Source organism: Astyanax mexicanus, chromosome 25 (assembly GCF_023375975.1).
Source record: "Astyanax mexicanus isolate ESR-SI-001 chromosome 25, AstMex3_surface, whole genome shotgun sequence".
Taxonomy (NCBI): Eukaryota; Metazoa; Chordata; class Actinopteri; order Characiformes; family Acestrorhamphidae; genus Astyanax; species Astyanax mexicanus.
Window position 1 is genome coordinate 14,895,111 of NC_064432.1, and position 15,356 is coordinate 14,910,466.

A 15,356-nucleotide genomic window follows, 5' to 3' on the forward strand; every position below is an offset into this window, starting at 1 on the left:
ATCATGCAAAATTGACTCATCTCACCTATTTAGGTGTAAGACGCCGTACAGCTGCGCAGCATGACCAATGAAGCTCGCGTCTCCTTTAAGGAGGGTGCGAAATGTGGGACATTTTTCCACTAGTCCTGCATTCCTTGGTTCATTTGTCATGTCGGCTGTTTTAACACAAGCTAGCAGAACAAATGCTAATGAATACAAAGCGGCCGAGCATTCACCGAGGAACGCTGAATCCGCACTCTTTGTATTAGGTAGGGTGGCTGGGATTGGAGTTGCAACACAGAAGCACTGTATCCTTAATGACCTACTGGCTTTTGAGTTCTGGTGTGCAATGTGTAGGTAATAAAGGGCCTATGAAGACTCGTAAACTATCAGAAGCGTTATGTGCTGCAGGCTTACAAATTCAGTAAACAGTGGAAAGTTCAACTCGTAACTTCACCGGTTCCCCTTGTAAAAAAACTGAGTGGTTTCCATCGTAAAGAAAAACTCAGCTTATCTTTTGGACAAACACCAGACACCAAAACACTAACACAAGTGACGCAGTTGATTTACTGATTTACTATTTACACTCATCTTCAAAGACAGGGTTGCAAAAATAGTAGCACCCAGAAAGAAGTGTCTAATTTGAAATGCTTTTAGAAGAAAGATAAATGATTAAAAATGTAGACAGATATGGACACACTCTTTGGCCATATGTACCGGTATTCAGTTTAGGTAGCTTAAGTTCCTAACTGTGTCCTAATTGTGATAATCCACCTCATTCAGCCCAATAATCTCCTACAATTCCTGCAAATTTCGATAGCTTGTCTAGTAGCATCCCACTCATTGACAATGATTGTAGTCAAAATATAATGTACCAAGCCAGAACATTTGATTTTTTTAACTCTTAGAGCTTACTGACCTCACATGGGGCTTTTTTCAGCTATTTCAGCCCTCCGCATAGCATGTTTCTTCCCTCGAAAAATGAGTATGTAAGGGAAAAAGGGGCAAAGGGAGGTGTCAGGAAAAAGAAACCTGCATTAGAGGATAGAAACCTCTGACAGATGGGGCTGCCTAGGAGGACTTCACTTTCATCTGTGCGCCGGCTTGGAAGAGTAAGGCTCTTTTATCACGTTCACTTTGAAGGCTGCAGCAGCTTTCAGTGCTGCCGACATGCCCCAATCATTATCTGGCTGCTCAATAAGGCACAGAAACTAATAGGCCACCTCAAATTCTGTAATTAACATGTGGTTGGAGATGATAATAGTAATTGAGCAATTTCTTGGGTAGCATATTATTTTAGATAATAATAAGGACATTGATATCTAGGCTAGACTGCAGGTTATAAAACAATCAAATCCTTACTGCAATGTTCCAAACATAAAAAAGAAGGTGATGAGGGTTCGGAAAGGGGACAAACAAGACTACAGTTATTAAACAATACTCCTAAACTCACTACAATTTGCACAACACCATGCAATTCCAGCGTTTTAGAGTTTAAGGTTTCCGTGTGGCACACATGCTTGAGTCATATTTTCGGTAATAACCTGCGACCCGAAACCATAACCCCTGTATTATGATGGTTCGGTATGAATACATATACTGTTAGTCCCCTTATAATAATATCATTTTATATTAAAACTGTTATATTTCCAAACCATGCATGCCTCATGCAAATGAACCAATGAAAGACTGCACCCCACTCGGAAAAAAATAAATTAAATCTGGAGCCCTTTTTGCAATCCAAAATCCTAAATTTAGTGTTCACATTGATCTGGCTGCAGCCGTATGTCATATAAATTACCTTGTTGAGCATGAATGTTCTTTTTGTTGATGATTGATGCTTGTTATTGTTTGTGACAAAGAGTGAGAAGGTCAAACAGCACAGTTTGGAGGAGCTAGTACAAACTCCTGACTTGATAATCAGAAAAGTGTAAAGCGGAACCCCGCTGGTACACGCTCTGTTTAATTGGATCTTGCCCCACTGCCTATTCATATTCAAACAATCACTGTACCCAATGCTCCTTAGCTGCACAGTCACGAACCGTGGTGGGCTCAGCCTCGAAGACGGTACATTGTGCATTTAACATCTTTGGTGTTAAGGCTGGTGATGTATTAGTCCCAGCTGATCTATTTTATGGATGTAATTCAAGGGCAGCAATGGGAGTAGACTGTATGAATCTTAATTATTCTGCTGAGAAGTTGTTTTAGAGACGTTTTGTATATTACATTTGTAATTTAGATTCTGTTAGTTATAGACACATGGGCCAGTATGGTGTGATTAACCAGTTATATTTTATTGTATTAGTGCTGTTATCATGGCAGCAGCACAACAGGGTTAGCTTTAACACTTTGCACTTTTGTAGCATTTCTTACCTAAGACAGTGCCAGCCAGCAGCTAAACTCACCTTAACCCATAAAAGGGGGTAAGTTCTCATTTCATTCACTCCATATACACACATCCACCAGCATGCAAGAATAGCTGCTTCCTGCAGTAGATATGAATCTAATAGATCTGAATAAAAACAAAAATTGGCGGTCAGATTACCAAGTCACAGATTAAAGGACATTACATTTCGATGCAATTCCTCTCTGAAAAGCTTCTAAAGATGTAGCCTCCTTTTGCGTCCATATACAGCCCCCCCCCCAACCTCTGTTTCCCTCCCTAAGCCTGCTACCCCCAGTGCTACCTACCCAGCTTCTCCTGCACCTGAACTCCAGCAGTGAAATATTCATACCGCTCCACGCCAGCAGGGTGAGACCAACATGACGACATTAGCGAATTTAGCCAGTGCTGAAAATAGCAGCCTCCTACCCAGCCTTCATCATGCCATTTCTCAGTGCCATAGCTCCCATTCATCATCAGTGAAACAATGAGGGGAAGTGCTGGATTCTTCACAGCTTTGCTAGTTTTTAAAGCAAACCAGTACTGGTGAGCTTCTCGTCTTTAGTGCAAATGCCAGTGATAAGTTATCTAGATCTATCGTAGTCTACACCAGTGGTTCCCAACCCATGACTAGACCAAGAGTCACCCAACTCTGTACATTTTAGTGTTTACCCTGCCCCCAACACACCTGATCTAACTAATCAACTAGTTTCATTTTGACAAAAATTACTACTTCCATGAATTGCTGTAAATCATTTAGTACCTTCTATAGATGATTCAGTAACTATTGTAAATTATGTTGTATCGTTATTTAGTACTCTCTCTAACTGATTCAGAAACTAATATAAATGAATAAGTATTTCCTATAAATGCTCACCAACTAAACTGTTAATCAGTGCCTTATTTAAAATGTTTATTAACTATTGAAAATGACTCAGATTCCATGACTTCTGTAAGTGATTCAGTTATTATAGGCAAATTGGTCAATGCCTATAATAGGTTCAGAAACTACTTTACATTACATTACATTACATTATTCAGTACCTTCAGTACCTTAGATGACTCATTATCTGTTCTAAAGTATTCAGCAGCTACAGTAAAATATTTAGAACCGTGTATATAGAAGATTCTTTGTCTATTGCAAATTATTATTTAGAATTTTAATTCTATAAATTATTAAATAACTGCTATAAAGGATTCAGTACCTACCTCAAATTATTAATTAATTAGTGTAAATGATTTAGCACCTTCTATATATTATTCAGCACATACTATAAATGATTTAGTAACTACTAGAAATGATCTAATACATTTCTATAACGTATTTAGTATCTGACGTGAAGCTATTTTAGAGTTGAGGTCATTGCAGCTTAAGAAACTGAAATATGAACATACTAAAAGGTCTTTGAGGTTCAAAGGGTAAACCAGCTCTTCCTGAGTTGAATGGGTATGTGCAGGAAACCACTAAAAGGTGCAGGGCAAGGGGTCCTCTACAGGCCAGTGTTGGGAACTAATGGCAGTGATATTAGACACTATTCTTGTTCTCTTTGCTCAGTAGAGCACAATCAGTTCCTGTAGCACGAGGGAGTCGTGAGCTAGAGTGAGAGTGTGAAAAAGGCTGTGATTTAACACACACACACACACACACATACACACACACACACACACACACACACACACACGCACATACACACACACACTTAGACAGGCTGACAGGAGTCCAAATGTAGCAGCCTCCCTCTAGAAACAGCACATGAACGTGAAGTACGCCCGTGGCCTGGGGAACACACAACGTGCAAGACGAGCAGCAGGCTGCTGAGAAAAATGTAAATTCATGGTCACGTCTGACATTTTTGCTGTTTACACATCAGGCTGGAGGCTCGACAGTTTCAAAACACTAAAAAAGCAGGGCAGCTGTGTGTAAGAGCAGTAAAAATGATATGTTACCAGTTAGTGTGGGGCGATACTGATTAACCCTCCTGTTATTTTAAACATAATGTTAAAGTTCTTGGGTCGAATTGAGCTAGTTCATGTTTAACTACTCCATAAACATTGCATGTAGCGTGATTAATTTTACACTCATTGTTAAAAAAGGCTGACCATTACGTGACATCTGTGTTTTTTTGTGAGATAGCAACAGGTGGTGGATGAGCATTGTCCTGCTGGATTAGTGTACGTTCAAAAAAAGGAAGAATCCCTGGTTGCTGGCCACTGGAATTTTTTTACATCGATTGTAATTTAATCGATATTTAGTGTAATTTGATTTTTTTACCCCCTTCTTCTCTACCGTGGCAAAAAATACAGCTCGGGGAAACCTTTAGCTGTACTGTAAACATCAAACAAATAAAACAATCTAGGAGTATCTAGTAATCTTATACATCTTGAAATCTATCAATAATTCTAAAATTAAGAATCAATATTGTTTCTCACTGAAACAGATGATATAGATAAACAACATATCATAAACGCATCATAAATCTTCTACACACCTACCTATCCAGCAACAGCATGTACTGTTCTGGGAACAGCAGTAATGAGGTCATATACTGATGTAGGGTGGTTTGTTCTGTACTACAGAATCCCCTCCCAGATCCCAAATAAGAGGTTGGATGGTGTTCCCTCCATGGAGATCTCTACAGGGGGTTCCAGTTACTCTGCTCTGTTTAAACATACACTGACATGCCATGACAAGTCATGGGATAATAGTAGGAGTGGGTGATATGGCCCTAAAATTATATTAAGATATTTCATGATATTTTCACGGTAACTATACTCTTAGCGATATTACAAAACACTGAATAAAAAATATTTTTCTAAAATTAAAAATATATATATATTACTTTTGAATGCGATATGATACAAAAGATACGAACTGAAAAAATACTGAAAAAATCATTTGTAACAGAAGTCAATGAACCAGAATGTCATGGTACTAATAATAATGCACTCCATATATCTCCATATATCCAGGATTAAAGTAAAATAAATGATTCTGGAAAGATATAATCTGTCTCTAGTAGATATATAATGGGAAGTGAAAACAGTGTGAATTTTTCTTTTGCTAAAAACAGGAAAAAATAGTACCCTGATGTAATAATTAGGGGTAGGTAATATGCCACGATATTTCAGGGTATTATATCGTTCACAACATGCAAAAATGGTGCCGACATTATTGTGCACGATACGATATGCGCACACCCCTAGATAGTAGTGTGTCAGTGGATCAGGAAGTGTCTGGAGTCGGGAGACGACTTGGGAATGTTGATAGATTCAACATTCAATTTCAGAAATTGTGCAGGCATTTAACATACCTTAATCCAGAGTGTCAAATGTGTAACAGGAATAAGTTGAAGACACAGCATTACCACTCACAGTGGACAGCACAGTGTAATAGTGGTAATGATAAATGTTAAGTACATACCCATAACAGCCCCCACTCGTCTTTCCACCAATGGGAGAAACTTTACCTGCTGGTTATTTTTCAGAAATGTCAGTGTCTCTCCTAGACTGTGCTGCGTGTTTTACAGATCCCTCTCACTCTGCTCCGAGAGGTTAAGGTTACTTGTAACGGAGGTAAATCTTACAACCTTATTTTTATTGTATTTCTGTCCACTTTCACCATTTTTTTTCTGACAGAATATCTGCCTTATGGATGATGATATTGGATTGACTGTGTTTTATTGTTGTCTTTTGCTATTATTTGTGCATTAATGATGTCCTGTTATAATACAATGTTTGATGGATTTACTGTTATTTAGTGTTTAAAAGACTTTCTGGCATGTAAAACACATCAAAATTGTTATTAGAGTGAGCATCATATTCCTGTGTGTGTGTAATTGCAAAGCAATGTAGCGCTAAATCAATAAATAAATAAATAAAAGTAAAAACAGGCTTTGATTCTACACAGAGGTATAAATCAGCATTTAAAGGCTGACACTATGGCCCTAGAATCGCAAGTTCGAATCTTGAGTCATGCTGCTCCGCCTTCAGCAGCCAAAGCCCGAGAGAGCACAGTTTGCCATGCTCCCTCCCACCATTACTCCCATTGTAATGCTGGCTGACAGAAGCTTCTGTTAGCTGATGTATTGAATCCCTTGTGATTATGCTATGCATTGGCTGCAGTTAGAAAAGAGCCTATAACACTCTTTCACGCTTTACATGTATCGGAGGAGGCATGCGGTTGTCCTGGCCCTCCTAGTGTTAAGCGCATTTCGAGTCATAGAGGGTGTCTTAGTGTGAGTGGGTTGATTGGCTAAATTGGGAAAATACCTGCCCAAGACAATTCTCAAAATGATTGGACATCAATTTCATGTTACCAGGTCCACAGTGTTTTGATGGCCAGCAGGAAGCTCCAGATATTTATATTTATATGGAAATCTTGAGTTATTACTGTTTTTTTCCTCCTTCCTCAAGACTGATAAAGTCCAGTAATTTTCCACACAAAGTCACACTCACTGAACAGGCTCTCTCTCTTTCTCTGAGTCACACATTTATACAAATCCAAATAGGCATTTTTATAATGGCCAGTTAGTGAGTGTTGGCTCAGACAGGCTTAAACTTAAGAGTGGGCCTGCACAACCTGCTGAGACTAGCTCAGACTAGCTCAGAGTAACTCAGAGTACGTCAGTCTAGTCCAAATCAGACAAATCAGACACCGGTGCAAAGACACTCTGAACGCTGGACAGGACGTCCAGTTTAATTCCAGAGGCTCAATAATGACCAGTCTAGACCACAGTCCAAGCCTCTTTCAGCCACCACTGATGATACACCTAGCTTTATCTAGCCTGGGTTCAAGCCAGGGGTTAGTATAAGGTCTGAAAACAAGTCTTGTGGCCACACAGGAAGAAGACCAACATATATTTAGAAGCCTGCCAGAGAAGGAAGGTGTATTATTAAACCTGAGCCAGATATAGCAGGAATACGCTCATTATAAGCTCCTATAAGTTTTGTTTAGAATCAGGCAAACCATTTAAAGAGAGCCTTGGATAAAGATTTGTAATCAGTCCACAGTGTGAATCATATCCACGCTTAAATGAGTAACACCTCATTTTTGTTACGTGATCAACAAGTGCATGACTAGTATGTAGGCCAGGGGTTGTCAAAAGGTTTCCAGCAAAGCCAGTCCAGTTCAACTGATGATAAATACAGCCCAAATCAGAAAAAAGTTTATTTCATTTCTTAAATACATCCATTCCTGCATTTCAGATCAAACAAAGTTGTGATGGGGGCAATTTAGGCTAGTAATGAGGTTGTTAACAAAATATTGACTTAGTTTGGAACAGGTGTAATCATGATTTGGTAGAAATATAATTTGAAAATATAATTGAAATATTTAAAATCAATGATTTTAAGATTAGAAGAGATTTGTACATTTCCCTCTATAGTGCATTATGTTATGTCAACCCTGTATAGAAGTAGCATTGACTTCTCTGGGCTCTGAAGCATCTGGGATAGACAATAAACACTTTATTAGCTTGGTATCCTTGGTGCCAAGACGTTTAACCTCATTGTCACAACTCTTTTGGTTTGTTCATCAGGCCTGAAATGGAGAAATGGATGAATATTAAACATTGAAATGAATTATCGTAGGTTATATAAATGTAAGAAAAGCTGTTCTAACCTTTTCTGATTTTGGGTTGTATCAGACTTTCCTGACCTTATGCATCATATGCCAACAAAATGTATATCCTATGTATGTTTTGACCCCATAAATAATTAAGCCTATGATGATGTTCTGTATATGTTGTTTATCTGTTCTGTTCAATTAAAGTGCTATTGACCTTCATTTGGATTAAAGCCTAATTTATAGTCATGCTATTGAATTTCTCTTGGCAGACTGACTCTCTCAAACCAAGACGTTTTGGCACGTTAACAGGCTTTCGTTATCTCCATTCATTTCAGCCTGGATGTCTGCCATCTTCTTGGCTTGATCAGATTCATTTTTGCCATTGTTTATTCCGCCGTTCTTACTCACAACCTTTTCCCCACACAGATGATGAAAAAATAAGTTTTTAATGTGTCACGACATCTGTGAGCCATTTCTAACCCAGAAATGCCTTCTTCCCGCATTGTTTCAGGTTGCGACATCAGGCGCACAAGGAGCTCTATGCATACAAACAGGTTAGTAACCAGCAAATCCATGTTAAACAGCTGCGCTAGGCTCAGCCTCGCCGTGTGCTTTTGAAATAATCATCAGGGTTTGTTTCTTTTAGCCTCAGCTCACGAGGTCGGTGTCCCCCACCAGGACTTAATTACATTTGCAGTTGTGTCAGCACCCATATGTCTGGTGGGAGGGGAGGGGGGGATGCTTCACTTCCCTCGTTAAATAATCCCCAAACATTGAGGTCAAGACTCCACTGGTCTGTGTTGATTTTATAGCTACAGTTCTCTCCCAAGGCGTTCTAGATGTTTTTGAATGGCAAATTATGTATGTTACAAAATAATGAAGTTTAAAATGTGAAAATTATTTTTGGTGTTAAAATAAATAATAGATTTTTGCTATCTATTTATTTAGTACTAAAGTATTTCTAGCGTTAATATATAACCTGGAGAGATAAAAGATCCTCTAGTAAAAAAAATCACCTAAAAATGTTCAATTGTGTGATTAAGATCATCTGCAATTAAAAAGGAAGTTAGTTATCAGAGCTGGGAACACCTTGTTGTCACACCTAAGTTGACAATGTTCCAGTTAAACATTATGTGACAATAATTGTACACTATTTCAAAACATTTCCAAAATTCAGTTCACTAAAACTTCTGAGATTAGCTCAACTGAATTGACAATCATTTACCTGTGTTTTATGGTGAATCCAGTCAAAATAAGTCCCACTCAGGTTAGCATTGTTAGCAATTCCAGATGATAACACATTATGTAGGATTTCCATGAATCTATTTCCATGAGTCTAAACACCATGACAACATGCCAGAAGATGGGTATTTTTAACTCTTTGAGACACAATATATAGAAATAGTAATTAACTCTTTAATACAACTGCTTATACTGCTGTTTATGTGCAGTGCTGCCATATTGGATTTGAACTTGGAGTTGGTGCTTCTCTCAACTTTCAGAGTAGAAAATCCTACTTTTGGGGGTGTTAAGAGTTATGGAATGCTGTGTAAGACTTAATCAACATTTATTAGAAGTAATATGGATAGGATTTGATTATTTGAATCCACAGCTTTGTGTAAATGCATGGTCTGTCCCCCAGCCTTTGTGTTTTATCTATTTCTGTGTTGACCATCTAACCATTACATAGTGGGTTCAGATAAAGGGCAAATAAACAAAAGTGTAGGCTCTCGAAAAATCCTTTGCGTAATAAAAATAGACCTAAATAACAGCCACTAGCTATTCACATGCATGATGAAAAATACACTAGCACAATACCAGTGCTAATTAGAGACTCAGTGAGAGCTGAGAGGTTAATGTAACCCCAGCAGCACTATGTGTGTGTGTTACATAATACGAAACAGTTGTGCAGATGTTTTATTCCTGCATCCACACAAAAAGCTGCCTTGTTTTTTTTTAGGTCTTGCATTACATTCTTCACATTTCTTTTAGCATTGTCTCTAGAAAACTCTCAGATACTCTCAGATATACTCTGAGCAGAAGTTTATATATTGCTGGCTTGTGAATATATGGCATTGTGGTGATGAAATACTTTGGCAGATGTTTAGTCATCCTCAGTCTCACTGCTCTGTTTTTTTTCTCTCACACAGGTCATTCAGAAGGAAAAAGTAAAAGAACTAAACTTACATGAGGTAAGCACATTTTCAGTTGGCTAATGGTGTGTTATTTGTGCAAGTGCACTATATTTATTTTAGTCCTAAAGCAAAAATAGAAATGAATACCTGGCTGGCTCATAGTCATACAGTTTCACACAGAAAATGTGTAGGGATGTATTATGTGTTACAGAACTCAGGAAGGCCTTATAAGGAAACAGCTAACTAGAAAAGTGCAAAATGGTTGTGCTGCTTAAGTAGATCCCACTTCCAGGTGCTTGCAGGGGTATCCACGGTGGCTGCAAAGGTGGTGCTGAGCGGTTGCCAAAGTGTAGGTTGTTATTATGTTGCTCACCCTCCAGGTGAATTTTATAGTTGTTATTGGGGCTACACAATATATTGTTTTACCATCGAGATTGCAGTGGGCGCAAGCGCAGTAGACACATTGCAGGATGTGGAATGTCATATTATGTCAGAATATATTAACATTAAAGTACATAAAAGGTTTTTGCTGATTATACAAATGCACTATATGCATTATATGTATAACATCAAGACATGCTTCATTACTAACTTATAAAAGTCCTATATTTTTAAATACCACAAAATATATTACAGGAAATATTGCATGTCAGTTTTATTTATCATACAACCCTAGACTACAGCACAGCAGTTACAGCAGGAAGAATGCACAGTTCTTTCGCAGAGGAAATAATTGACAAGATGCGTAGGTGGTTGCTTTTGCTAAGTGATTGCAAGCCAGTTGCCAAGCTATTCCTTATAATGGTTGTTATTTATTTATTTTTTTTATATGGTGTTGCTAGGTGGTCGCTTTGGTATCCCTGATGGATGCTATGGTGTTCAGTGCTCTGCAGATGCAGGCACCTTAAAATTAGAAGTAAAAAGCTGCAGATATGAGCAGATAGTGCTCATTTACACAGCAAAACACTAATAGTAGAATTCATGCATAAATCACATCCTGCAAAAAGCAGTGGTTTTACACCAAAACTCTCCCCATGGAAGTCTAGTATTGTGTATTGTGGATTCTAGAGATGATATCCTTCCACACATCATTTTTGCAAGTCATATCCACAATATGAAGCCCGAAACACAAACACAGGTGCTGAAACGCTTTATTGGAGGCATGTGGTGATGCAGTAATGCCAGGGGAACAACTTGCTAATGTACATAGAGTGCCCAGCGAGTGGTTGCAGCTATAAATACACCAAGACTTCAGGCTCGCTGACTTCCAAATGAGTAATATTTCTCACACTTTAAAGAGGAGGCACCTGCAATCTCATGTTCAGAGGATTCATTTCATCAGAGGGTGGTGGCGTGTGTTCTCAGGCTCCAGGACTAATCTTGGCTGCGTGGTGCTGTACACAAGTCTGATTGACATCTTTGGGATAGTGTGAGAAATGCTCTGTGGTTGGAGGAGTAGGATTTGGTTCTTTGGGCCATTTATTTGTGAGTAAGGAGTGGTGAATTGATGAACACTTGAATGTTGGATTTGTTGAGCACTATGAATTGCATAGTATTGCTGGAATACTACTTAATGTTAGCTTGTGGACATTATTCAATCTGATATAAATTTTCAAATGCAAGACATGGTATCCTGATTTTGTTGGAATATTGGTATTGGTTTGCACTCAGCGACAAGAGCATTAGTTAATGAGTTTAGGATGTTGGATGATCACCACAATAACTCATCATCTCTATGTCTCCAAATTACCCCAAATGATCATGGTCATTTCAGAGAACACTGTTTCACTGCTCCACAGCATCGTTGTATAGTTGAATAATTGAATAGTTGCCAATGTGTGCCAATAGTTATTTTTACATGTTAATCTGCTACCAATACCTCTTATTTTATTGGCAATACTTCTTTACAGGGACTAGACAGTGGGTGCAATATAAACTATGTGAATGCATTTATTGGAAAGGGTGCAAAACAACATATTGGGACTTATAGTTTAGCTTTAGATATATGTTCATACCCCTGAAACCATTACCTTTGATTTTTGATATCCTTGATTTTAAAAGAAACACTGAATGAGCAGGCGTCCCAATCCTTTTGTCCATATAGTCATAGAAACGTTGCCACTTGGAAAGGCAGCATTGGCCTTGGGTAGAGAAGCAGGATTGGGGCCAGAAGCTTGCTGGTTTGATTCATAGAGCCAGTATACGCAGCTTAGATGCTGAACCCCTGAGGTTGCTCCAGATGTGTGCCCTAATCACTGTGACTGTGTTCACTGCCAAAATCAGTCCGATACAGATATAAGTTGAATTCTTTGTACTGCTGTGAACTAGCACTAAAATGTACCTAGTCTTCAGAAATGCCTCCAAGTTTAGATCACTGTATGGTTTCATTTTTAGCACCTCTCCAGCCTCACATGGTGCCTCTCCTAAAACGTCAGTGATTACGTGTGTTAGGTTCATTTTATCTGTAGAATGGAGGCGAGGCCCCCAAGCCTCAGCACTTACGACCAGAGCTCTTAACGCCTTCTTTCACGTCAACCCTCCATGAAGCAACCAGCAGGACTGTTGCTTAATAAGCTTGTATATGAACACTGCTCCTTTCTGAAGTAGAATCAGGCTTATATACTGGGTTGAGGTCAGAAGTCTAGATGGTGCACACCCTACGTGCTTTGAGTTATGTAGTCCAAGACTGACAAATAAAAAAAAAAGTATATTTTTCCTTTATGCAGGAATGTACGATGCTAGGCAAAAGAGGATGGGTTTCCTTTTGGAGTTTTGATTCCTCACAAAGTTTATTCTCTTGATCTGATAGAAAATTGTGATGTTTTCCTTGCCACTATTGCTGTTGACAACTTGTACACTCTGTAAATCTCTGTCTTAGAGATTTAGACAGCTTAGACTGTAAAACCTGACAACAACAGTGAAAATTGTGCAGCAGAGAACACCTGAAAAGAAATTCGATGGTCTTAATCTCTTAGAGACAATCTTATGAAGAACTAGAAAAAATTGTGAATGTTGCTTTGTCTATGTTTTGGAACATAGTTCTTACAGAGATCCATGATTTAGTTTCACTATAGATTTAATGTTTGTGCTATTATTGAACTTTTGATTTTATTGATATTCTGATTAAATGTGTATTCAATTAAGAGTATTATTGTATGATATTGTGCAGGGTGTTTTATACATTCCTCTTGATTTGTTGCAGGTGTATTTCACTCATTTTTAAATGGTGTCCATTGAAACTATGAGCTCTATGTCTGGCCTCTTGTGAGGAAACTGAAAAATGAATACATGTCTGTGTAGATCACTGAATTTTCTTTTGTCCAACACATGCATGGACATCTTTATATTATGATTGCAGTACTTTTATTGCTATTTAGGTTTGTAGAATGCATTTCCTTGAAAGGGAAAAGAGGACCCTATTGCTATAGTATAACAGGTGGTTGCTATGAGGTTGCAAAATACCTTCTAGGTGGGTGCTCCAGTGTTGCAGAGTGATTGCAATGGGATTTCAGGCAGTTTCTATAAGATTATGTGATTCATAGGGTGTTGCATATTGTTGCTGTTGTCAGTGTTAAATACTTTTATAACAAGCAGATTTTGAGCATTTCTATTTGTCCATTTTTCATGGCATTTCAAACTAAGTAAAGAGGAACTACCAGATTCAGATTATGTGAAAAACTGCACAAAAAAAAGGATTAAAAGCACAGCAACATAAGCAGCTTGTTCAGTTCTGTTTAATTTACCATATGCATAATACTGTAAATCTATGCTTTTGACACATTTGTGCTCTAAACCTGTGTTGTGTTAAAAGCTGGCATTAAGAAATAACATAAACCATCTAGTGGCAAACTGAGGGCTGGTTTGACAGACCCACAGTTTTAAAGGGTCTCTCTACAGTCTGTTGAAGAAAAAGCCTTCAGTCTTCAGTAGAAAAAGGCCTCCAAAAAACATGGCTTACATAAAGGGGCGTCGATTTGCATGAGCAACTCTTTTTGGCTTCTTCACTTTTGGATTCTTACACACACTCAAGCCAGGAGCGCAGAGACACAATGTTTTCATTATGCAGCAGTGAGGGTCTTTAACAGGAGAGAAATTTGAGAAATGGTGTGTCGTTTACTGAATAAAGGACACTGCATGTGTTATTCTAGATTGCGACATTCCGTATGGGCGGTCTGCTGGGTCTGAAGGTGTCTCTTGGCCTGTGGTTTGACTGTGGAATGTCGGTAGTGTATGTTTAAGGGCCACGTGTGAAGAGTGTGGTCTAGCGAGGGCTATAACTATAATGCCTCACCTCCTGTGCCCCTAAACTTACATAAGACAGAATGAGTTCCAGCCCATAGCCAGAGTCCAGTGAGATCAAGTGTCCGAATATTAAGTAATAGGGCTGAAATGTGATTACATAGACTTACAGACATATGTTGTTTGTCACGCATGCAGATCTAGCTCACTTGCCAACACATAAACACAGAGACATACACCCTAGAGTCTTGTGACCGCAGCTGAGAGATCCTGTTTGTTTTAGGTCTTTGTAATACATCAAAAAGGCCTTTGGGAATCCCACATTTTGAAATACCAGAGTACACAAACGTCAAAAAGCCTAGAGAGTCAGAAAGATGTTGTGCATACTGCATTGGTATTGTAATAAATGCTTTCAGCATTAAATGCAATTAACGCAGTGATGCAACTTCCCAACTTTTTTCCTTGCTTGTCTTTCCTAGTCTGATTGTTTTCCTCACCATGTGCTCTTTAGCACATGGCTCTGTTTTGTTTCTCTCCTGTCTCCGCCCATTGCCATTAGTGTTAACACCTGTGTCTTATTTGTAACCCAGCCCCCCCGTTATCCACCCCAGGTGTTTCTTGTCTGTGTCTTTTCATATGCAGCCCCTTTGGTTCAGTCTTCCTTTGTCTTGTGCGTGTTGTGCCAGATCATGGTTGTGTTGCTTATGTGTTCATGACTGTCAGTAAAATACATTTAGGCTATTTAATTTGAGAAACAGAGGGGTGCAAAGCCCGTGAGTATTCAACTGGGGAGCAGTGGAAGTGTGTTCTTTTGAATGATGGTGCTTCATCCAAAACTTCTAAAATGATTTAGGCAGTTGGATGTAATGTAAGTAGATTCTCACAACAATATTCTGAAATATAATAGAAAGACTTCCCTGTACAAAAAAAGCATGATAAATTATTTTTAATACACTACTTTTTAATTTCAGCATAAACAATGAATGATCAGGTGCAACAAGCACCTTTTTATGTTCTGTAGAAGCCCTGCTAAATGATGAAGGTATAAGAGAGA

General features: G+C 38.5%; 1 protein-coding gene across 1 annotated transcript in view; it reads left to right on the forward strand.

The window, feature by feature from the left end:
* rnf24 (ring finger protein 24) overlaps positions 1-15,356 on the forward strand; it is a 53,940-nt gene that overhangs the window by 21,883 nt on the left and 16,701 nt on the right. The window contains exons 3-4 of the mRNA XM_022681808.2: positions 8,440-8,482; positions 10,079-10,120. Coding sequence (XP_022537529.1) covers positions 8,440-8,482; positions 10,079-10,120 — 85 coding nt within the window. The remainder of the gene's footprint in view (positions 1-8,439; positions 8,483-10,078; positions 10,121-15,356) is intronic.